The sequence below is a fragment of the Cryptomeria japonica genome, chromosome 10 (genome assembly GCF_030272615.1).
Source record: "Cryptomeria japonica chromosome 10, Sugi_1.0, whole genome shotgun sequence".
In the NCBI taxonomy this organism is placed as follows: Eukaryota; Viridiplantae; Streptophyta; class Pinopsida; order Cupressales; family Cupressaceae; genus Cryptomeria; species Cryptomeria japonica.
In genome coordinates, this window is record NC_081414.1 from 262,771,864 (window position 1) to 262,796,141 (window position 24,278).

Below are 24,278 nucleotides of genomic sequence, written 5' to 3' on the forward strand. Positions count from 1 at the left end.
AGAGGGGTTTGGCTTTACACCCCGCCTTCTCTTTTATTCATTTTCATTACATGCAATGAGTCCTTTTCATTATTGATTGTATCTATTATCTAGGTGCATTCATTATTTCCAATAATTAATACATGCAATAGGGATTTGCTTTCATTAGGTGAAGCATAGTTTCTATTAGCATCTATTTCCAATTTACCAAGTTATCAATTTATTTATCTTTCCAATTTATCTATCTGGCTGTCTATGGCGATGGAACCACCTAAAGGGGGGTCTAATTGAGGCAGGCCCCTATACAACCCCAACAATTTTCCCCATGTCAGTGTGTGCAGGTGACAAACAGATTCTGCATGTAGGGCGCTCTGCACAAAACCAGATTTTGATCCCTTTGTCCGTGGGCTATACAGAGAACAACGCGCCACGCTAGTGTTCACACCCCACATTGGAGTCTGAAACCCAAGAGCTCCCCAATTGGAAGGTATAATTTTCTTTTGGTATTACACTATTCTTTAAACTCAATTTTTGTATATTTATTATTCCTGCATTGTAATTCTGTGTTTTAGTTAGTTTAGTTGTTATCCCTTGGCTCATCTTAGTGCCAATTCGAAGAGGTAGCGACATACCGATTTGCCTTCTAAGATTCATCGTCTTGGAAGGGGGCAAATATCCTCCCCTACAAACATAACAAAACAAATATTTAAATGACAAAGCAAGCTAAATCATCGATCTCCTAAAATTGTTCCATTTTTCTCTATCTCCAAAGATCCTTCAAATCAAGGTGACTGTCAGCTTGGAAGAGCACTTGATCTCTAGGATGACTACCTAAAGAATGAGAGATATGTGATCAAAGATCTAAATGCAAAGCAACTAAGATATTAGCATGATATTGATATGAAACTAGTTAATGATATGGTGCAAGATGATGAGAATGACATGTAATTAAATTAGCATGAAAATGATATTAAGATGATATGTTACTAGCATGCTATGCAAAACATGATAAATCTATGCTACTAAAATGATGTAAATGCTAAGATCAAAGAGAAGCTAAAATGCTTGATGAATGAGACTATAACTTAGATGCATGAAGACTTGGATTGACGAATAGTGAAGGAAATGAAGCCTATTTATAGAAGAAATTGGCAATTGGAGGGTTAAGATCGACTAATCTTAACAAGGGTTAGGATTAAATGATCTTCAATCCTTGTGAGATTTTCAACCTAATCCTAGGCTGACAAGTGTCACCATGAGGAGGCTTGAGAGGAGATGTAAGAGACATTAAATGCATGAGAAGACATGGTGGTTACCTTAGGAGGTAAGGTTAGGGTTGAGTTATTGGATAATCCTTTTACCCAAAGGATAAACTCTTGTGCAAGAGTTAATGGATAACCATGGTCAAATCAATGAATGCTTGAAGAGGCCCATGAGTTAGATAAGGGTTAAGTTAGAGAAAAAGTCTCTAACCAAGGGTTGCGGTTGAATTAACCATTAATGGTTATGAAGACTTTTTGTGGTTAACTTGTTGGATACACAAATCCTTTAATGGTTTATGAAGACTTTGGGGGTTTTTGAGAAGTAACATTCTCTTAAGGATTGTGCAAATGCTTAAGGGGGGATTAGGCTAATTAGGATAGTTTAGAAGAATCTAGAAGGGGTTTAGGCATGCAAGTAGATTTGTTAGGAGAATGCAAGTGAGGGGGGGGGGGGGAATAAGATTTTAATCAGGTGGAGGGGGGAGGGGGTTATAAATAAATATTGACTTATTTATATGCAAGAAAGGATTATAATTAAATATAAATTAAATTAAATGTAGAAAGGGGATTTAATCAAATAAATAGGATTTTTTCAATTAATAAAGAAAGGTTAATTAATCAAATATTAAGTTTGATTAATGACCGAATAGAAGAAAGAATACATTAATTTAATTAATGGTTAGATAAATGATAATTAAACAAATAAAATTCAATTAATTAAGTGTGCAGATTTAGGTGTCTACAATTACAATTAGTTTTACTATTACTTAAATAAAAATAATTTAAATAACTTAAATTAAAATAAATGTATGAAAAACCAAATAAAATATTTTATTTATTTTCTCTTCTCAACTACCACTCACTATGCGTTTAACTATTAATCAATTCTATTTATCTCCAACATACTAATAGTTAACTTTGTCAAAATAATATTATAATAATATAAAATATGATAATATAACAATAATAATTAATCTTAATACATTTTTTTGAAATTTAATATAAATATTAAAATATAGTAATATCTTAATAATACTATAATAATAAATTAATATTAATTATAATATAATTATTTTTTAAAAATAAAATAATAAACAAATATGATATCCTTTGACCTACTTTACCTATATTTCTTCAAAATAGATATACTAATTATAAATATACCTTTAATAACCCTTACAATGAGCATGCCAATACTAATGTCATGGTTTCTCTCCAAAAGCCTTGCGGGAATATGAGATATCGACTAAAATTGTCGGTTAAATAAAAATACATTTGATTATTTATCCGCTACTATTTATATACCATTTTCCTAAAACCTAAACCCTACAATTGCAGGAGGAGACGGTGAATAGTCCTCAGCTTCATTACTCACAACTAGTGAATTTGGTCGCGAATACTTCACAACAATCCAAATCGGCTTCAAACAGGTTTCTCTCTGCATTCTATTTTGCAAGTTGTTTACAAAGGGAATCATGAATTACACGATTTCTTTTCTTCTGATAAGAGAGGTCTCTTTTGGGGGATTTAATGATGCAGACTAAGCCAGGGGGTTGAATTAACAACTGCAGCTCGCTTAGCCATGATATTCTTTAACAATATTATATACTGTTCGAATTGTATTTGCTGATAATACTGTTCATATATTTTAATAGAAAAAATCTTTGCCTGTATCCATACGAATTTGAAGGCGAATTTTGACGAATTTTAGGATTGCTTTATAAGTTCGCCGAATTTCGACTCTGAAGTCAAAAATTGCTGATAAAACTGGCAACTCGCTTAGCCATGATATTCTTTAACAACCTTAACCTTTTCCTATCCGTTTCAAGCTTTTCCATCCGTGATCAGTTCAGTTGTACACCTGGAGCTATATGTATCAGTGAGGGGTCTTTAGTACCTCTGGTTAAGCTGCTGGAATAATAGATAAGAAACCGATTATAGAAGTTTTCACTGCTGCAAATAGGTAAAGTGAACTTTTTTGGCTGCTGCTGAGTACACATTTCTAACCGTGGGTTTGACCTTCTGCTAAAACCTGGGACTAAACCAAGCCTTGCTAAACTGTTCACACACTTAGAGGGAAGAGACTTGATAGAGTTCATTTATTCAGGTAACTATAGACTTCTTCCATGTTGTAAAAGCCCTTCAAATTCCAAACCATCAACTATGCCAGTTCCTGGAATACTACATGTAAATGCCATATTAATATCTTCTTATTTCACAAATGTTAAAATTTCATCTTTGAATTGCATGGTAACCATATTTCCATTGTTGAACTACTGTTTGGTTTAGCTGTTGGGAGTGATGCACTTAGAATTTTAAATTTGTTTTTTCAAACACAAGTCACATGGCTAAATACTTCTGCCACGAGGAGAAGTTTTTGAGATGTGGAAACATCAACTGTCAAATACAGATTAGTGTTCTTCTCCATGAGATATAGAAATTAGAAACCCTCTTTCTAGGGAAGCAGTAAGCCTTTCTAGTCTACCATTCCAATCTTCCTCCACAAAGAGTCTTCTACGCTTCACTAAATCATGCACCACCTCCATCAACTTAAGGGTAGCATGAAATGCAATTTATTTTGATCCAAGATATATGGCCCTATTCCCTCTCTATGCAAACAACAGATTAGTCACATTCAGATACATAAAAATGCAACAGTCTGATAGTCTCCAACACATGCTCTACTTGTGACCAGATTGTGTATGTAAAGCATGAATATTATGGATATCTTGGTGCCTTAGTCTGCCTTTCTTTTGTTCTTTTTGTTTATATTTAAGTTGGATGTTATCTTTCATTAAAGTCAATCAAGTTTTGACATTTGTTCAACCGTTATAATGCATTGAACTTCTACCAGTAAGGTTTAGATATGATAAGGATTTGTTGAATTGGTTTGTCATCTTTACTTTTCATCTAACTTGATGTGCTAGGAATATATTTGGTTTATGTTATGGCTCGCAACATAAAGAAGAAGAGAGTCCCTAAGAAAAAAAAGGTAATCTATCAATTATGTAATTTCAACATTTCACTGATCATGGGTTTATATTTTTTCATGAGTTTTGAAGTTTTTGTGCCTTTTCTTGCAGAATATTAAGAAAGAGGAGGGAACCTCAAAATCTGTAGAACAATCTGCCAAGGTACATTTGTAATTTTTGTTAATGTTTTAGCAACACAGAAATCTGAAACAAAATACATAGAATTTATCCTGGGAAAACCCTCCACTTGAGGGTGAAAACCCCAGCCCACTCAAAAATGAACTTCATTATATATCTGGAAATGAATACAACTCTTGATAGTTTTAGATTATTATCAATCTCAATTAAGATAAGTTTGATTCTCCACAAATCCATCTTGACAATGAAGTCAAATGATACATCTCTTATACATTCTATAAACCTTCATAAGTCTGAAAATTCAGAACACAGAAAACATATAATATATCTGATCTGACAGACTACATACACAATATTCTCAACTTGCTACAGACAAACGAGAAAAGCCAGCAATATATATCTATCCATCTGTCCAAGAAGAAGAGCGGAATTGCAAGTGAAGAGACACCACAAAGGAAGATGAAAAGACACCAACAGTTCATCTTCATTGACAGCCATATGGACATGAAGAGTCACCGACAGCCACAACTACACCGTCAGCCACATAGACATGAAGAGCCACCATTAGAAAAGTGAAGAGACTCCATGGTGGAGAGGAAGAGTCACCGACGGGGAAGTGAAGAGACTCCACGGTGGAGAGGAGTAGTTAAATATTATCTTAGATCTCTATCGCAGCTATAAATCTTCAACACTCCCTCTTAGCAAGAGTGAGATCTTCAAAATGTCATCACATGACAAGTACACATAGCTGCAACCAAAAGAATGTCAACAAAAAATCTCATCACAAATTTTCTCCAATAAAAATGTTATCTCCCATCATAGCTACTCCTAGAGGGTGAATCAGAAAAACAGAAAATAAAGTCATGAAGTCGCACACATGACTTCCACCATGGCTACTCCCAGAGGGTAGATCCACCATAGTTACTCCCAGAGGGTGGAACAAAGGATTTCACCTCGAACTTCTTTCAGAGAAGAACTTGTTAGCAAGGGATTTCACCTCGAACTTCTCTCGCAGAGAAGAACTCATTAACCAAGGGATTTCACCTCGAACTTCTCTCGCAAAGAACTCATTAACCAAGGGATTTCACCTCGAACTTCTCTCACAGAGAAGAACTCATTAACAAGGGATTTCACCTTGAACTTCTCTCGTAGAGAAGAACTCACTAACAAGGAATTTCACCTCGAACTTCTCCCTCACAGAGAAGAACTCATTAACAAGGGCTTTCACCTCAAATTTCTCCATCACAGAGAAAAATGCATTAACCAAATTTTCATGATGACGTGGCTCCCTCTGAAGCTGAAATGTCAGGCTCTCTTTGAAACTGAAATGCCAAGCTCCCTCTGAAGTTGAAATGCCAAGCTCCCTCTGAAGCTAAAATTTAAGGCTTCCACAAGCTCCCTTTGAAGCTGAAATCAATCTTCTGACCTCTTTGTCCAAGGTTACTTCTGATGATATGTTAGACTCCCTCTGAAGCACAGGATCTACCTTCAAACGGTTAGGCTCTATAGAAGTGACCTGGCTCGATACCATGTTAATGTTTTAGCAACACAAAAATCTGAAACAAAATATACAAAATTTATCCTGTGAAAACCCTCCACTTGAGGGTGAAAAACCCAACCCACTCAAAAATGAACTTTATTATATCTCTGGAAAAGAATACAACTCTTGATAGTTTCAGATTACTATCAATCTGAATTATGATAAGTTTGATTCTCCACGAATCAATCTTGACAATGAAGTCAAATGATACATCTCTTATACATTCTATAAACCTTCATAAGTTTGAAAATCAAAATTCAGAACACAGAAAACATATAATATATTTGATCTGATAGACTACATACGCAATATTCTCAACTTGCTACAGACAAACGAGAGAAGCCAGCAATATATATCTATCCATTTGTCCAAGAAGAAGAGCAGAATTGCAAGTGAAGAGACACCACAAAGGAAGAAGAAAAGACACCAACAGTTACATCTTCATCGACAGCCATATGGACATGAAGAGTCACCGACAGCCACAACTACACCGTCAGCCACATATACATGAAGAGTCACCCGCAGAGAAGTGAAGAGACTCCATGGTGGAGAGGAAGAGTCACCGACAGGGAAGTGAAGAAACTCCATGCTGGAGAGGAGGAGTTAGATATTATCTTAGATCTCTATCACAGCTATAAATCTTCAATAATTTTGCTTGATAAAAATTTGTCAATTGTAATTCCTTTTGTAAGTTACAGACTATAAACATTGTTGCATGGTGACCTCTGTGTTTACTTCTGTAGATTGATTCTAGAACAGCTAGGATGCTTTAGTTTCTAGTTTCATACTTAACTTTTCTTTTGTTGGGTAATTGTAATTTTATAGAGATTCTGTGCTGTCTTTTCATCAGGTCTGGCAGCCAGGAGTTGATAAACTTGAAGAAGGAGAGGAACTTACATTTGATAAAACTGCTTATGATTGCATGCATGCATTTGATATTGGATGGCCTTGTTTAAGGTAAGAAATTTTAATGGTTACCTATGGAGTTTTGGGTGCATTTGATAAACAGGAAATGATGTTAAATTAGTGAAGAAACTATATGTATATATATCAGTTGCTAAAATTATGTGGTTGGACAGTTTTGATATAATACGTGATACGCTGGGATTGGTGCGCACTGAATTCCCTCATACTTTCTACTGCGTGGCTGGAACTCAGGTATACGATTTGCCATATTTTTTAGTGTGCACCTCCCTTTGGCATTTCACTTTGTTGACATTTCAAAAAAATAAGTGATGGTAGTGGAAAATAGGAATTATTTTGCCAGCATGTGGCTGCATCTACATTTACATTTGCCCCTTTCCTTTAAATTGCACCCCGGATCTGTCTCAATACATAAATAGTTCATTTACTAATTGTTATCTTATTCGGAATCTTTTTTGCAAGATCAGAAAGGGTTGGTGAAAAAGATCAGAAATTCCTAGTCTTTAATTACTCTTATATATATTTAAATCATTTCATTTCCGTATATAACTAAACTTAATTAAATTTAACCTCAGAAGTGACCTAAAATATGTCAATCTTGCAAGTTAGCTTAAAATGGGTTTTCATTAAGTAGGCTAGTGTTGATATTGTTTAAATGCAACTGCAAATGCTTCTGTATGCTTTTGTGTTCTGTATTCTAGTCATGGGCTGAACAACATTTTCAATTTCTTAATTTATGATGTTCAAACTTCAGGCAGATCTTGCAGTGAATAATGCGATCGGAATATTTAGGTTATCAAATGTCAGTGGTAAGAATCGAAATCTGCATAAATGCATGAATGACAATGAAAGTGAGAGTGATAGTAGCAGTGATGAAGAAGATGACGGTGATGATGATTTGGGCATGGAGTCCAAGATGGCCACCTTACAGGTATGCTGACATGATCCATTCGATATGCTTAAAATTGTACAAGGCTAGAAATTTACTTTTAGGGTTTACAGATCTTGTGGCATCCTATTTCTTGCATCCAATAAGTTGATATGGGACTTCATTTTCTGTTTTTGTGGGATGTTCTACTTTGAACTTGCTGATATGATATATATATTTGGACACAATTATATAATTTCATTTTTTATCAAGGTAAATGCATGTTCATTGCATCATATTCTAGGGCTTTTCGTTGCTGTAGATGGCTGGTTTTGGTTGTTAGCTGTTTTTGATATATTATGAAAGCATTCCAGGTTGAGCTATATGTATATGTACATATCTATATTTATATATCATTTACAATTTTATGTCAGGTGCGCAAGGTCGCTCATCAAGGCTGTGTAAATCGTATACGTTCAATGGAACAGCAGCCACATATTGTTGCAACATGGTCTGACAATGGCTATGTACAGGTAAAGCTGCTATATCCTGCCTTTGTTTCAAATTTGAAAGAAACCAGGAACATCTGCTGAGTTGGAAAATTGTGTTCTTTGTAAAGGTTTTAAGCAAAAGAGCATATAACATATTATTTTAAAGTTCAAACAGCAATAGATAGGAAAGTCAAATAAATTTTTTGATGTCTAGGACTATTGAATGTAAAGGTAACATGATCAGGGAAAATAAAAAGTCCTAATTCGGTAAATCGGAAAGAATAATTAGGTGTTTTGAATAAATTCATGTGTTCATACAGACATTTTATAGAATTGTTTTTTGAGTTTGCAGTTGAATTTGGTGGATTTCATTTTTTTTTGGATGAAATGCTGCAAACCCTATGACTTAGGTTTTAGCAACCTTTGTATGCATAGTTATATTTTGCTAAGAACTTGATAATGTTTTCAATTCCTCGTGTCTGTCTGCAAATCCACATTGTATTTTTTTGGAAGGGTTCATTTAAAGGAACTATGTTTTTGAAAAAGGGTAATACTTGCCACCATCGCATGAGAGGCTATCAATGAACTAATGAGGGTCTACAGTGGTCATCTAGAGCGACTCATAATAAACAGGTGTAACCAGAGGGCTATTAAATAGGGGTATAAATCTAAGTTACCGGTTCTTCCCCTTCTGGCCTGGGTCCGGGTCCTGGTTCTTGCTCGGTCTTGGTTCTCCCTGGGTTCCTCCCGGGTCCTTCCCAGGTGGCCGGGTTCCCTGTGGGTCCTGCGTCAGGACCCACAGGGAACCCGGCCACCTGGGAAGGACCCGGGAGGAACCCAGGGAGCGTCAGGACCCACAAGGAACCCGACCACTTGGGAAGGACCCGGGAGGAACCCAGGGAGAACCCAGGAGGACCCGGGTGAACCTAGGAGGACCCGCGTGAACCCAAGCTTGTGGGTTCCCAAAAATGGGGCCTATGGGTCAAAAAAACAATAAAAAAAGACTTTTTAAAATAGTTTTTTTATAATAAAACTCTAACTCGCCCCTTTATGACTTTTTAAAAAAGACTTAAAACTTGAATATTATCTTTTTTGCAAATTATGAATATGATATTAGACTTTAGTTATTAGTTTACTGATTACATTTGCGATATATGAATATTTATTGGCATTGGCAATTATGGATTTATGATTTATCATTTATGTATGGAAAGTCACATTGTATATTTTATTTTTGTATGGATTGTATATATTGAACATATATATAATTAATATATATATATATGTGTGTGTGTGTGGATGAACCCGAACCCGTACCCAAGATTATTATTTTTTTGCCAAATCCGCGAATCCGAACCCGAATCCGAATCCGAACCGGTAACTTAGGTATAAATGGATGAATATAAAGAACCTACTGATTTTTTTTTGTGGGGCTTTTTTGATAAATATCACCCGTCTTCTCATACATTAGAGGCTCCTCCAAACACAAGCTATATTGTGAATTGCAGTGTGGGGTATCTTTTTTGGGATTAGATATTCATATAATCATATATCAGCAATCCGTAACTCATTTTTATGGGCAATAGCATGAGTCCATAGAACTGAGTTTTTTTTCCTTCAGAATCTTTATGCTTTTGAGGTTGCTTACTGGCCTTGATTTCTTTAGAGTGATTATCACAACACCATTGATTGCCTTTTAGGAGGTCTTCAGAAGTATGGTCCTCATTATGCAAAGTTGACAGAGAGGCCATTAATTATGTCAGCAGCAGGAGTTTGAACAAGCAATTTTTGAGAATGTGGAAGACGGAAAGCTTTCCATATGCTGCCTTGTTTTTTCATGACAGTGGGTTGAGACAATTTTTAGGAAAATGAGTATTTTGATTTTCATGATTTGAATGTTGGCATGGTGTTGTCATTGATGTCAACCGGTATAGGATAACTACCGGTATGAGAGATGTATGTGCAACACTGTCATGGAGGAATACAGGATGAGATATCTTTGATATCACCTTGTGTTGCAGAACACCAGTAAGGTAAGGAAGAGGATGTCATTCAGAGGAATGACCACTGGAGTCACCCGTACACAAGTTAGTGTTTGACTTGTGTGGATGAAATGGATGTTGTTTGTGATGAAGAGACAAAATGTTACCTAAATCACATCAACACCGGAGGAGAAGGATGTACAGGTCACCGGTATGCTATGTGGTTGCAGAACAACAGGACTCCCATCGGATAGAGATGCAGTCACCATGTGTAGGGATGACTGACAATGAATATGCCCACACCGGATCACATGTGCCTGTTTGAAGATGTGCTGCACAAACAGGGAAGTCACATGAGTGCATTGCAAGATGCAGATGACAAGGTGTCACTACATCGGCAAGTGGAACTTATCTCCTATTATGCATAATGTGCATTATAGTTCTGTCAGATAAGGAAGAAGAGGTAAAGGCAAGTGTTTAAAGGCTCACATCAGATCTACCGGTGAATCAAAGGAATGCCTCAAATGCATGAAATTAGGGATATGCACTGGTCTGACAAAGAAGGCATGTTGAGCTGCTGGAACAAATTAAGTGTGATGTGTTTGCCACTTTGACAAACCGGTTGAGATATGGTCCGAGCTGATCAAGAAGAAGGCAAGGTTGAGCAGAAGCAGATAGAGGAAAATAGTTGGATTAAAGACTTTGACAAATCGGTTGAGATATGGTCTGAGTTGATCAGGAAGAAGGCAAGGTTGAGCAGAAGTAGACAGAGGAAAATAGTTGGATTAAAGATGGAGTCTGTTAAAGATTGATGACATGGTGTTATCAAGGTGTTTACCGGTATGTATGTCCACTGGTAATAGGGACATGGTGCAGATGCAGAAAACTTCTCACCTAATGAGAATGAGCATGTTATGGATAGACATGTCTGGCGACCGGTTAAGGTGTTCCACCGACAGTTCAGCAAAGTGCAGACATGAAGGTTAACCGGTAAAGTGTAAGATACCGACAAGGTTAGTAAATCGGCAGAAAAGAAGAACTGGTTGAGTGCTTGGTCGGTGATCTTGGTTGAACTGACACAAAGCTCCAAGCTGGCAGTTGGTCGACATGGATGCCACGTGGAGTCAAGGTGGCGGACTTGCATGCAGCAGTAGATGGAATGTGCATCGACGAGGTTGTTGAAGAGTTGGTCGATAATAATGGTAGATCCCGTAAATCATGGGATGTGTTGTAGAGCCGTTGCAGAGTTTTGCGGCTCGAGGTTTGGAGGACAACAGGGGGCCAGCTCAGAGTGATTGAGGAGATTGAGGCAAATGAAGGAAACTGCATGACTAATCTTGGTGATTGATCAAGAAATCAGCTAACAGAGTAAAAAATAGATTGCCAAAGATAGAAGGCATGATCAAGAAGGCACGACAATGGTGGTGATGTGCAAACAACTGTCTGGGTGATTAGATCGGATAAGATCTGATTGGATTTTGTTTGCCTAGAGGTTGATGAGGAAACCCTAACCGCTTGTGATTTGAATTGGCTATTGGCGGGAAAACTAGGTTATAAATAAGGAAGCCAAAATCATTGAAGGTTGCTGCTGAATGGAAGAAGATAGAGCTGCTGCGAAGTGATTGAGTGCTGCATGAGAGAGTTAGATCAGTCAGAGGGAAAATAGCTGAGAATAACAGTGACAGAGGGAGTGAAGGGTAAATCGGTGATAGGGTTTAACTGAGGGTTAACCGCTATGGTTTGAGCAACCGGTATAGCAACTAGATTGCATCTAAGGAGGTAACCGGTAGGTGCTTGTACCGACAGGAAGATAGTTGAGAGGATTGAAGAGCAAAGCAGTGAGGAGGAGATCCAATAGAATAGAAGAAGAGTAGAGGTGAACCAGTAGTGTTTAGTGACAATGCAACAGCAGAAGAGTGAACCGGTGCAACAGAGAAGGTGTCTCATCATTAGATTGAGGTATATGAAATGGTTACAAGATTCACTTGTAACAGTATGACTAATTTTGTATTTGAAGCTATCATTGTGATCACTGAGTTGTAGCTCGGTGTAGGGGTTGTAGCCCATAAACAACTAGGGGTTGGTGCTCCTTGGGTTGGAACCCTAAACATTGTAACAAAGATTCATTGTGAGGCTGGATTGGAGCAGTAGAGTCCAGCAGCATTGCTCACCGAGGTTTTTCCCATCTTGGGTTTTCCTCGTACATACTAGTGTTATGTGATGTCCTCTTTTGTGAATGCTTTTGTGTTTAGTCTCCTCACTAACTAGTAAGTCTGCATTCAGCTAGTACTGTTAATTGATATACTTTCTAGAAGGATAGTTAAAGGGAAAAATCGAGAACCACTGATTCACCCTCCTCTCAGTGGTGCATTGTGTCTAACATTGAAGGTAATATTTTTATAACACAATAAATCTCAAGAAAGATTGTAAGTTGGTTTAACCCACAATATTTAGACTTGAGTCCTCTTAATATGGGTTACTTACCATCCCCCTCTAAACAAGAAAGGTAGTATTATTTAGACATATTCCTTAAAAGAGTTATTCAAGTCAACTGGGACATAATCTCCTCCATATTCCTTTGTTGGAAATCATTCTTTTGAAGTCAGTAGAACATTAAAACATCCAGACCATCACACGTTGAGGAAATCTGATCATGAGTTCTGGACCTCAAACAAAAAAGCCTCACTCATGGGATAATGATGTTTGGCAGACAAAAGATTACTGAAGCCTTTAAAAAAGTCAATCAGAGCAATTTCATCACACTATATCTGAAGGTAATTGGATTAAGCAGAAATCGGACTATATGATCAAACATGATAAAACATCATAAGCTACAATCTAACCAGCTGTAAAGAATCTGAGCAAATTCTGGCACAGTTTCTGCATTTACTTTTTTTAGAAGATGAACATGTTGCCATTCATCATCTGAGATGAAGTACTAGGCTTCAGCATTATTCATCAAATGAATAAAAGTACAAAGGCCAATGCCTACCAAATTTTGAATGGGCTATTTAATAATATCGGTAAAGTTTTTCAGCATGTTCCTAATTAAGGGATTAACTAGAAAGTAGAACTTGGCAAAGAGGTCCACATCAAGTTGCTTTGCCAATGTACATGTAAAAAATATAAGCATATTCACTAAGATCATTATATTTACTTTCTGAATCATTTGATTGTTTCCATGGTAGCATTTACTCAAACTGATAGTGACTCAGCAAACCACAGGTATAAGTGAAATTCAATTACTTAGGATTCAATCAGTAAAAATAAGGAAACAATACTGATTTTCTTTCTGTAGCTTGAAAGAATTTATACCTCTTTCTTTTTAAAACCAGAGCAAGATCTAGGGGTGGCAGCCCCAACAAGGTTAAGGGTGAGTCTGATTTGTAGGTTTAAAAGAATTTAAAGTATAAAAAATGGCATGTTTTAATTTTTTCAATTTTTATTTATGTTTGTTGGTGTAATTATTTATTCATCTTGGATATAATTGCACTTAACTTAAGTTTACTTAGGTACATGCACCACATTGTTGTTTGCATATGAGACACTTGGGGAGATGTGCTACAATGGGAGTGTGTATGTCGGAGAATTTCCACCTTTTATGGTGTGATCTTGCTGTTACTCTATCATATCCACTTATTGTGGAGTGATAATTCCACCTTTGGTGGATGATCCACCTCATGTGGAATATTTTACTATTTCTCCTACCTACCCTTACTTACCTTTGCATCTCATTGAGCCACACGTCATCATTGTGTGCTCTCTTGTCTCTTAGCCTTGCCTTTATAAGCAGGCTCATCTACATTGTATGCGATGATTATTGATCCAGTTGATCTCTTTTGGCATTATTGATAGGAATACAATTTATTCTTGTCACATTTTATTTCTCTTGTCATTGTGTTTTCTTATGGTCTCTTTGATCTTGGTTGCTTCAAGCATAATTTCACATGGTATCAGAGCGGTTGGAGCACTTTTGTATAGAGATTTTGAAGGAGGTCAAGAGGTAGATCTGAGGAGCAACATCTTTTGGAGGCGTCCTAGACCAGATCCGACCTCGCCATTGAGTCCGAGTGGCCATTTCCATGAATTTTGACTATATTGGGTGAAAACCAGATTTTGGCTTGGGAGAAAAAATTTAGCCTATTAAGTTGTACGGTACGATTTAAAAAAATTTATTTAAAATATATTTCTGTGAATTTATTTTATTATTTCCATATTTCTTAAAATATTGGTAGATTTTATTTATTTGTAAAAGTTTCATTTGAAAAATAAAAAAAAAATCAAATCAAAAAATTATTTTGTATGGAGGAGCGGTCCCGTGACCAACCCCCCCGTACTCTGTACTTTCCCCTCAGATTTTTGTAGGGTGCCCACCGTACATACACCATCGTGCTCGACACCATCGCGCCTTGTCGTCACTGCACCCCTCGACAGTCTGTGCGCTGAGCAGCAACCATTGCCGACATCTTCATCTTCATCGGCTCCCCAACACTGTTGCAACCGCCAATATCGTGCTCTCGTCGGTGTCCCATACCTCTGGCATCTCCATCCATCGGCGACAGTGTTTCTCCGTTTCTCTCCACAGACATCGTCTTCCTGCTGCTGTTGTGTCCGCTCCTCATCGTCGGCGATAGTCCTCCCTCCTGCCCCGGCTGTCTTCGACGATCTTCCTCACTGGCAAGATCTCCTTTCGGCACCGCTCCACCTTGCTTGATCTTGGTGCCGTTGTTACCTCTGCACTGACACTTGGCGGTTGTGCATTGGCCCCTGCTGACATCATCCGCCGCGCAAGCCTCGACAACTCAGTGGCTCAGATTTTCGTGAAGCAGACTAATCATAGACACGTGGTGATCATATATAGCGTATGGACCACCACGACAACTTGCACACTTAGCGCCTAGTTGCCACCAGCCCATCTGCTACGTCATTGCCCATGCAGTGCGCCACATCACATGTACGACTTGCCACCTCATCTTCGAATGGCCATATCTTGCTCATTTGTGCTCCTTTTTTGGTGCAATGTTTTTTGAAATGGGCTAATTTATTGTGTATTTTCACATGGTGGTATTATTTTTTGATTTGGGTGAACAAATTTTTTAGAAAATTCAGTTTTTGGTGACTGTAGCTATCTAATCCTCGTTTCTGCAAGTTCTGGGACTCCGCTTGGGCTCATACAAACTCCTTTTCAGGTACCTTTTTTTGAAAGTGCATGATTTTTTGACTACTTTAATAATCTGCTATCAGTTTGAAGAGATTTTGAGTGGAAATTGTACTTTCAACATATGGTCATTTTTGGCCAATTTGGCACTTGTATTGCATAGATCTATCTTTTTGGTCTTTTGCATTGTAGTTCTCAGCTTATTGGGGCTGTTTTAAAACAAAATCAGAAGTCCACCGTGTCTTTGTTTGCAAGTGGCCTATTGTACACGCACTAAATATAAAGTGCCAAAATCATCATTTTGGGGGGTACATTGATTGAGTGAATTTGGGGGGTGTCTCTTGTGCTTTTGTGCTCGTGTTCTTTCATTTTGTTGCTATGGGTTCTCCTAAGTTTCCTCTCTTAACTCCTCATAATTATGCTACTTGGAAAATTGATGCATGGAGTAAACTAATGGAAAAAAAGATTAACTCATTACATTGATGGAACTATTGTTGCTCTCGCTAATCCTAAGGTTGATCCTGTTGGTATTGGAAATAAACCACACCTGGACCGACGATGGATTGGTCCAAGAGGGGCCAGTAGCTCAGTGGTAGACCACTCCAGCAGCGTATGGAAGGTCCTAGGTTCGAGTCCTAGTTGGTCCATGTCTCAACATGGTATCAGAGCCAGGTCCAGACTAGGAGCCCCAAGCACATGAGAGGTGTGGCTTAAGGGGGGGTGTTGGTATTGAAAATAAACCACACCTGGACCGACGATGGATTGGTCCAAGAGGGGCCAGTAGCTCAGTGGTAGAGCACTCCAGCAGTGTATGGAAGGTCCTAGGTTCGAGTACTAGCTATCCATGTCTCAATAGATCCCAATGGTCACTTGGATTGGCTCACTAAGAACATCATGGCAATTGGTACCTTAAGAAAGTATGTATCAAAGGATCTTATCTTTCATATTGAAAAATGTACCTTAATTAAGGATGCTTGGCTAAAGTTTCAAGACTCGTATGGTCCAGTTGATGAGATTAGGGGATATCAGATTGATAGTGATTTCACCATTTTAGATATCAAGGACTTTGATACTGTACAAGATTATGTCACTAAGGCAAAAGAGTTGAGGGCACAACTCAAGGATTGTGGCATTGATAAGGAGGATACTCAATTGATCTTCAATTTGATGGGCAAGCTTCCATAAGAATAGGCGGCATTTGTTTCTAGTTTCCAAACCCATAGGATGACAATGGGTTCAAGCTACACAATCCCTACATTTGATGCTTTCACTGAAATGTTGATGATGGAACAAACTAAGTTGATAAGCATGGGTATTCTTTAGACTTCTAAGTCTCAAGCATTAGTGGCAAATCAAGGGAACAAAGGAAATCAAGGAAAGGACAACTCAAACAAGAAGAAAGGGAAATCAAAGCCTAAGGACAAAGCACCACCTTCTCCACAACAAGGAGATTCATCCTCTTCCAAGAAGGACAATTCACCAAAGAAGGAGAGACCTACTTGTGCCTATTGTAAAAACGTTGGTCATGAGGAGCATTGTTGCCATTCTAAGAAAATTGATGAGCTCATACATATCCTCAAAAAGCACAACATTGATTTGTCTAATGCCTACAATAAGGAGGATTCATCACCTTCCACTTCCTCACAATCAAAGGGGAAAGGACAAGCATTTATGGCCTCAACAAGTGGGAAGACTCACTCTTTTGGGACAAGAAAAGGACAAGCTCTTTGTGCTACTTCAAGTCATGATAGGGAGATGGCTTCTAGATTTAGGGGCTTCTCATCATATGGCTTCTTCGCAATGTATGTTTTCTACATTTGAGCCTTGCACCATGTTGCAGATTTTGATGGGCAATCATACATACATGGATGTGATTGGGAAAGGAACTATTGCCACTGGGGATAACTCCTTCAATGATGTGTTGTGTGTACCCCATTTGACAAACAATCTTCTTTCCATCTATCAAATCACACATGGGGCAACAAAGAAAATTGTGGAGTTCACACCTGAGTCAGTTTTCATTAGAGACTTGGAGAGTAGAGCTATCATTGCGACTGGGGTGGTGGATCATGCATCTCGGTTATATTCCTTTTCAGATTTTGTTCCTAGTGATGAGGATGATTTTACATATGATGATCACACTTCTTGTGATGATTCAGATTTTGAGAACTTTGGGTACTTGAACTTCGGGATTTTCACATGTGACCCCGTTCTTTTGCCTTGCATTTCATCTCCTCCTCTTGATATCACATCACCTATTGCACCTGATGATGCAAATAGTGCGACAGTTTTGCCTTCATGTGATTCAGTGCAACAGGATATATCTTGTCTTCCAGCTTCAGTTCATTGGGATGCCTATTTGACAAACATTGCAGGTTTGTTTGTGGAGTCCTACATTTCAGATTTGCGAGACATCATTGATGACATTCATCTTCTCTTTGATGAAGATGATCCTTCTTCGATTGTTGCGAGGGAACACTCTGACCCTCTTTCTCTACATGATCATTCTTTCGAGGTTGACATGATTGTGGATACTTATGTACAACAGTTGGACGAGGTCTCTTTATCCTTAAAGGAGACATGTGAGTCTTTGGGACTTGTTATACATTCATCTCCACTAGATCTTGGAGTGCCTTTTTCAGCAGTGTGGATCAGTTCACCACCTTTGGAGGGGGTAACTTTTAGTATCGACACGGGGACATTTGAGTAGTTTTCAGAGATTCCATTCATCATGAATTTTTTTCCTACATCTCCCCTTAATGATTGGGGAGACTTCATGGATACACCTTTGGTTTTGTTTCTTCCTAAGGGGAGGAACATTGTTCGACGTTCATGGAGCGGTTTCTTCATACATCTTTGAGATTCTACCATTGGTGCAGATTCTACTTTGAGGGGGGGCTACCTAGTCTCTCTTCTTTCTCTTCTTCTCTCATATGGGGGGGACATTTTCCTCACGTGGGGTTTGGTCGTTCACATACTTCTTTGAGAGTTCTTTGTAGATAGTCTTCATCTCTCTTTTGGGGGAGGGTTTTTTCCCATTGGGTTTTTCTCTCTTTCCTCGCTTTATGAGAGATTGCATTGGTTTGCATGCATTTGCATTTGTACATGGGTACCTAACATTGTGATGTAGCCGGGACCCATTTTGCATTGCTTAGCTGCATTGTAGACTTAAGTGCATTCCCCTTAATTATTTATTCATTTTGGATATAATTACACTTTACTTAAGTTTCCTTAGGTACATGCACCACATTGTAGTTTGCATATGAGACACTTAGGGAGATGTGCTACATTGGAAGTGTGTATGTAGGAGAATTTCCACCTTTTATGGTGTGATCTTGCTGTTATTCTATCATATCCACTTATTGTGGAGTGATAATTCCACCTTTGGTGGATGATCCACCTCATATGGAATATTTTACTATTTCTCCGACCTACCCTTACCTACCCTTGCATCTCATTGAGCTACATGTCATCATTGTGTACTCTCTTGTCTCTTAGCCTTGCCTTTATAAGAAAACTCATCTACATTGTATGTGATGATTATTGATCTAGTTGATCTCTTTTGGCATTATTGATAGGAATATAGTTTATTCTTGTCACATTTTATCTCTCTTGTCATTGTGCTATTTTATGGTCTCTTTGATCTTGGTTGCTTCAAGCATAATCTCACAATGTTTAAATGTTTAATATTTTTAATCACTATTTTGGATGTCTTATTGTCCCAAGGACAGCAGGATGCTCTGCTGTGTCCCCTAGAGGGGAAAGGTAATGGGATGTCTCTCTATGGAGGCTTGGACATGGGGGACAGTAAGACATTTTGTTACCATCCCACATGCAGGATGTCTCTATTCTGAGGAATGACCTGAAACCCACAAACATGTCCCCAGGGTACACTAGGTACAACCATCATCTTTTAATATGTGTGGAATTACGGTATTACCTATCCATGGATGGCTAGAATCGTAGTTACGAAGAGATGGGGATTGGTATTGGTATGGAAGATGGGATAATGTTATACCGCTTTTTAAGAAGAGGGAGATGGGTACTTGCAAACAATAACTATGCAAGACTATTTAATCTAGGAAAAAAATCATACATTGGCTGTAAAACTTTTAGAAAGTGTTAAATTCTTAAAAGAATTAAAATACTAACATTTTAATGTAACAAATAGGCATCAACAAAAGCAAAGATTGATTGTATTGATATTTGATAATCATTGTCAGGACATAATCAGACAAATTGTAAACCATCATCACCTTGAGACGACAAATGGGGATTGGGATGAGAATGGCACAATTTAAAAATATGGTACATGGTTTTTTGTGAATGGCTATATTTTCAATCAATTGATAAAATTCAGTGCATGTAGACATCTCAAGCCTTTTTGTTTTTTCTCCTCTGATGGAAAAAGTTATTTTTTTTATATATCTAAAATTGTATATAGGATTCTTCACAATTTTAAAGGGAAACTTCTAGGAGATGAATAGAGACACAGAAATTTAATTTCGAAGTCTACTGATGTCTGAATTTCCCTTACGTGTCTCCAAGATGGAGATGCATTTACAGTATGGGATATGGTGAGGTATGAGTAACCAGGTAACCATGGTTATAATACACTCTAGCCTCCTAACATGCACAAAGTTGCCTCAAAGTGATTAAACATGCAAAGGTAGACCCTAATAAACTGGGTTCTCATGGTACTGAAAACTTTTAATCAGTTGGGTACTGCTAGTATAATAAGAAATAAACCCAGGGAGAAGCATAATCTACTGCCCAAGGATCTATAAACGCAGCCCCGAGCAGCTCAACATACACTAATTGGTGGCTCTAGGGGCCTTGAAAGATAGGTTTATATGAAATGTGGAAACCAAAGCACTGCTGTTGATTTTCTTTCAACTATTGTCTTTTCCAATCCAGGAGATCAAATTTGCTATTGAGTTCCTAGTTATGAGAAATTTATCGCCTCAAATCTACCTCAAAGGTCCTAGAGACTAGTAGAAAACCTAGATCAAGCAGAAGTGAACTATTTATGTTGCAAGCATTTCATTTCCTCTCCAAGTGAAGCAACCTGAATTCATAAGTTGTGAAGAATACTACAATTCTGGAATTCATAGGCTCTCAATTAGTTATAGTTTGATCTATTGCTATGTTGTTTGTTGCTAAGGTTGTTTATGAAGTATTGTTTACTTCGTAGTGGATTTCTGGTCCTTTCTGGCATTTGTTATATATCTTATTTTCTGGTAATGCAATATTGTTAGTCAGAGATACTAAATGTTTTTTTTTTGGTGTTTGTAAGCCTATTAAGTGAAGCGCTACAGTGCAAGGTGGCTATTACATCATTATGTTATAGAAGGCCCAATTCTGATGATTAAGCATATACATGAACTAGTAACATTTTCAGTCTAGCAGTTAAAATTGCGAGTTGGTTTTCTTTTACAGGTTTGGGATGTCAGTGCACATTTGAACTCATTGGCAATGTCAGATCCAAGAATTAGCACAGGAACTAGCAATGTTGTACGTCAGGCTCCCTTACATGTTTTCAGTGGACACAAAGATGAGGGATTTGCATTAGACTGGAGTCCTGTTACACCTGGAAGGCTTTTATCTGGTGTGTTATGTACCAAATGCTCTCAAATTGGCATATGATACATTTTTCTGCTAATCCATAATCTACTCTGTCCAAATTTCATCTCACTTCTTCCCATTCTCATGTGTTTGTGCAGGTGATTGCAAAAGTTGCATACATCTTTGGGAGCCTACATCTGATGGAAAATGGGCTGTAGATAAAAGAACTTTTAAAGGTCACACAGATAGTGTTGAGGATCTGCAGGTTCGTGAGATTTGTTTTAGTATAAATTACTATCTTGGTGTTGTTTACTGAGGATAGCTATTTTTTGTGATACAAAAGACTAATTTGTCTCTTCTACTAGTGGAGCCCCACTGAAGCCAATGTCTTTGCTTCTTGTTCTGTCGATGGAACAGTAGCTATATGGGATACACGAATTTTGGACAAACCAGCAATTTCAATAAAGGCACATGATGCAGATGTCAATGTTATCTCATGGAATCGGTACCGTGTTTGGAAATATTACATTTCTTATGAATTTTAATTGTTGTCATTGCTGATAATATGGTCATGAATCATGATATTGGCTGCTGTGTTGTTTATTATGTCTAGGCTGGCTAGCTGCATGATAGCATCTGGAAGTGATGATGGAAGCTTTTCCATTTGGGATCTTAGAGCAGCTATGGTATTTATCAAATTTACTTTTTCTCTATATTTGAAAGTTGAATAAAACCTAGGATATTTGAATGCTATTGTCTGCATCTGGATAGAAGTTTGGCGCCTATTAATAAATGCATATCGAAGGCAGTTGTTACATAAATGTAAAAACGAAAGTTACTGTCACGGTTATCAGATACAGGTGGATGTTAATTGGACTGTAGTCTGTAAGGCTCAATCAAGCAGAATTACTTTCATGATTTCAGTTCTCTGCTTATCAAAAGACCATTAATTCTTTTGAGATAAAGTTTGGAGCCAGTTAAGCTTCATATCAGTTCGATTAATACATATACCCCAAGAACCTATATATTTGGTCTGTGATAACATAGGTGTAAAGATTGCTTATTAAATATTGTTAAAGAGTAGTCCATGGTTTTGATGGTCTTACAATAAGAGCAAACGTCAGTGCATTCTCTATGTATTATTTCATTATGTTTATATTGTTTTCTATGTTGATGACTAGCTTAAGGCCATACAAACCTAATTTACCAGGGTACTGGCATGGATAGATACAGGTACAGTTTGACTAGATTTTTTGGGGACCCTCGGTTTGGTATGGTTTGGCACATTTGTCCAAAAAGAAAATATAGAAACAAAATTAACCTGCACATGTATTCATTGTGGGAGTAATGGTTGGTTATCCATGCGACTTTTCTTATCAATTTGGTTTAAAAAAAGCCTGGAAAAGCAAGCAAAACAAATATGCAAACGTAAGGGCTTGCTTCAAAGTTCTGTTGATTGGCCATCTGAAAGAATGTTTGATGCATCAAAAATGAAAAGTCATTATCACCAACATGGATGAATTTTTTGTAGGCTTTGTATTTTATTTTATTTTCAATACAGTGCCAACCATATTAGTATTATCCTCAAGTTTTCATAGGTATTTTGCTGGATTCTCTTCATGGCTGACATTTTTCCTAATAAATATATGTTGATTTTCTATGGAGACTGGAGACAATGCAAAGCAGGATCTCCTTGACTACTAGGCATGAGAATCGGTATTCTTTTGAGAAGGGGAGTTTTTGGAGATTTGTATTTCTTTTATTTCTCTAGCTCATTTTTCTTCCTCAGGACGCCATTCTTTGGATTATACTGTCTCTAGTTCCTCAGGAGGTTCTTCTTCAGGACTTTTTCCTTCTAGATGTCCATCATCCTCTTGTGTGGTGAAAGGCTTTCCTTCCTTCCATGTGTCTTCTTCCCAGATTTTATTTGTTTATTTTGGTTTCTGTGTTGGATTCTTTGAGCAATAGACTCCCAAACATCATTATTTACTGTTTCTCTTTAGAGCATCTAGCTGCTACATATCCACAGGAAAAACAATTTAGGAATAAAAAAACTGCATTGTATGATAGACTATTTACTCTTTAATGTATATATTACAATTCCATTTCACTGTAGAACCTTTTCAAAGATCCATTTGTAAAGAAAGTTTGAGCTCATAAAATGATCTCCCTGTTGCTTGTAGAGATTCTCCGAGGTGATTTCCAATATGATATGAGTTACTCCAAAAAATAAATGTGATATTTGGAAGTCTTACCCATGTAGGATCCCGATGAACTTGATGCCAAGGCCTCATGCAAAGACAATACTTCCATAAGATTGCTTAAGAAGTTACTAAAATTGAAGTACAATTTTTTTTCAAAAGCCTTATGTTTCTTAGGCCAGGATAGTGGATACTAATTATTATTATTTTTTATATTCCAGGGAGACTCCTGTGTAGCTAATCATACATATCATAGGCATCCTATCACATCTATTGAATGGAGTCATCGTGAAGCTTCAACACTTGCGGTTTCATCAGCTGACAATCAGTTGACGTATGCTATTTTATTTTACTGTTTTTTGGGACAAAGACAAACTTTACCTATTATTCACACATCTATGCAATTTTTGCAGTGTTCATAATACCATTTAGAGAAGATGATGGTCAGCGTTTTTTGAGAGTACTATTAATATGTTTTGTTTCACTAGGATATGGGACCTTTCATTAGAGCGTGATGAAGAAGAAGAAGCACAGTTTAAAGCCGAAAGAAAAGAAAATGTGGATGCACCGGAAAATATACCGCCACAACTACTTTTTATTCATCAGGTGAGATATTCTAATGCTTACTTATGTGATATTCTTCTTTAATGAGGCCTAGAAGATCAACCACTTTTTTCCCTAGTGTATAAATTTCTGCTTTTGTTGAATTACAGGGTCAAAAGGATATCAAAGAGATGCATTGGCATGCTCAAATCCCAGGACTCCTTATTTCTACTGCTGCTGATGGGTTTAACGTTTTGAAGCCATCAAACATACTCAAAGATCTTGCAGAATAAAGAGGAATTCTTAAGTACTATCCGGATACCTGGAAACAACTTTCCACCAAGTAATTTGCATTTTTATTGGCTTGACAAACAAAGGGATTTTTCTCTATCAAATTAAATTAAATGTATTTAAATCCTGTTTAGCTTATTTAGCAGCATCATAATCTGTGTTCCTGAGACATGCTGGTTGGAATTTTAGTTTTTAATTTTTATTGTAAAAATGTGATTAAATTTGATAAGGCATCTTTGAAGGTTTTCCCTTACAATTCGGATCAGTTATAACTGAATGCAATGAGATGACAAGCTCCCAAGGGCATAGAAATAATGTTGATCTTAATGGGATTAATAGATTATGGAATTCTTAGAGGCTTCAA

General features: G+C 37.3%; 1 protein-coding gene across 1 annotated transcript; it reads left to right on the forward strand.

The window, feature by feature from the left end:
• The first annotated feature begins 2,493 nt into the window (after positions 1-2,493).
• Positions 2,494-24,278, forward strand: LOC131059822 (protein HEAT STRESS TOLERANT DWD 1). The gene is made up of 14 exons (XM_057992854.2): positions 2,494-2,671; positions 4,169-4,233; positions 4,325-4,375; positions 6,742-6,848; positions 6,971-7,049; positions 7,570-7,746; positions 8,118-8,216; positions 20,754-20,922; positions 21,038-21,144; positions 21,245-21,384; positions 21,493-21,565; positions 23,302-23,414; positions 23,569-23,686; positions 23,794-24,278. Exons 2-14 carry the CDS (start codon positions 4,189-4,191, stop codon positions 23,914-23,916), a joined length of 1,401 nt encoding a protein of 466 aa, XP_057848837.1. The 5' UTR covers positions 2,494-2,671; positions 4,169-4,188; the 3' UTR covers positions 23,917-24,278.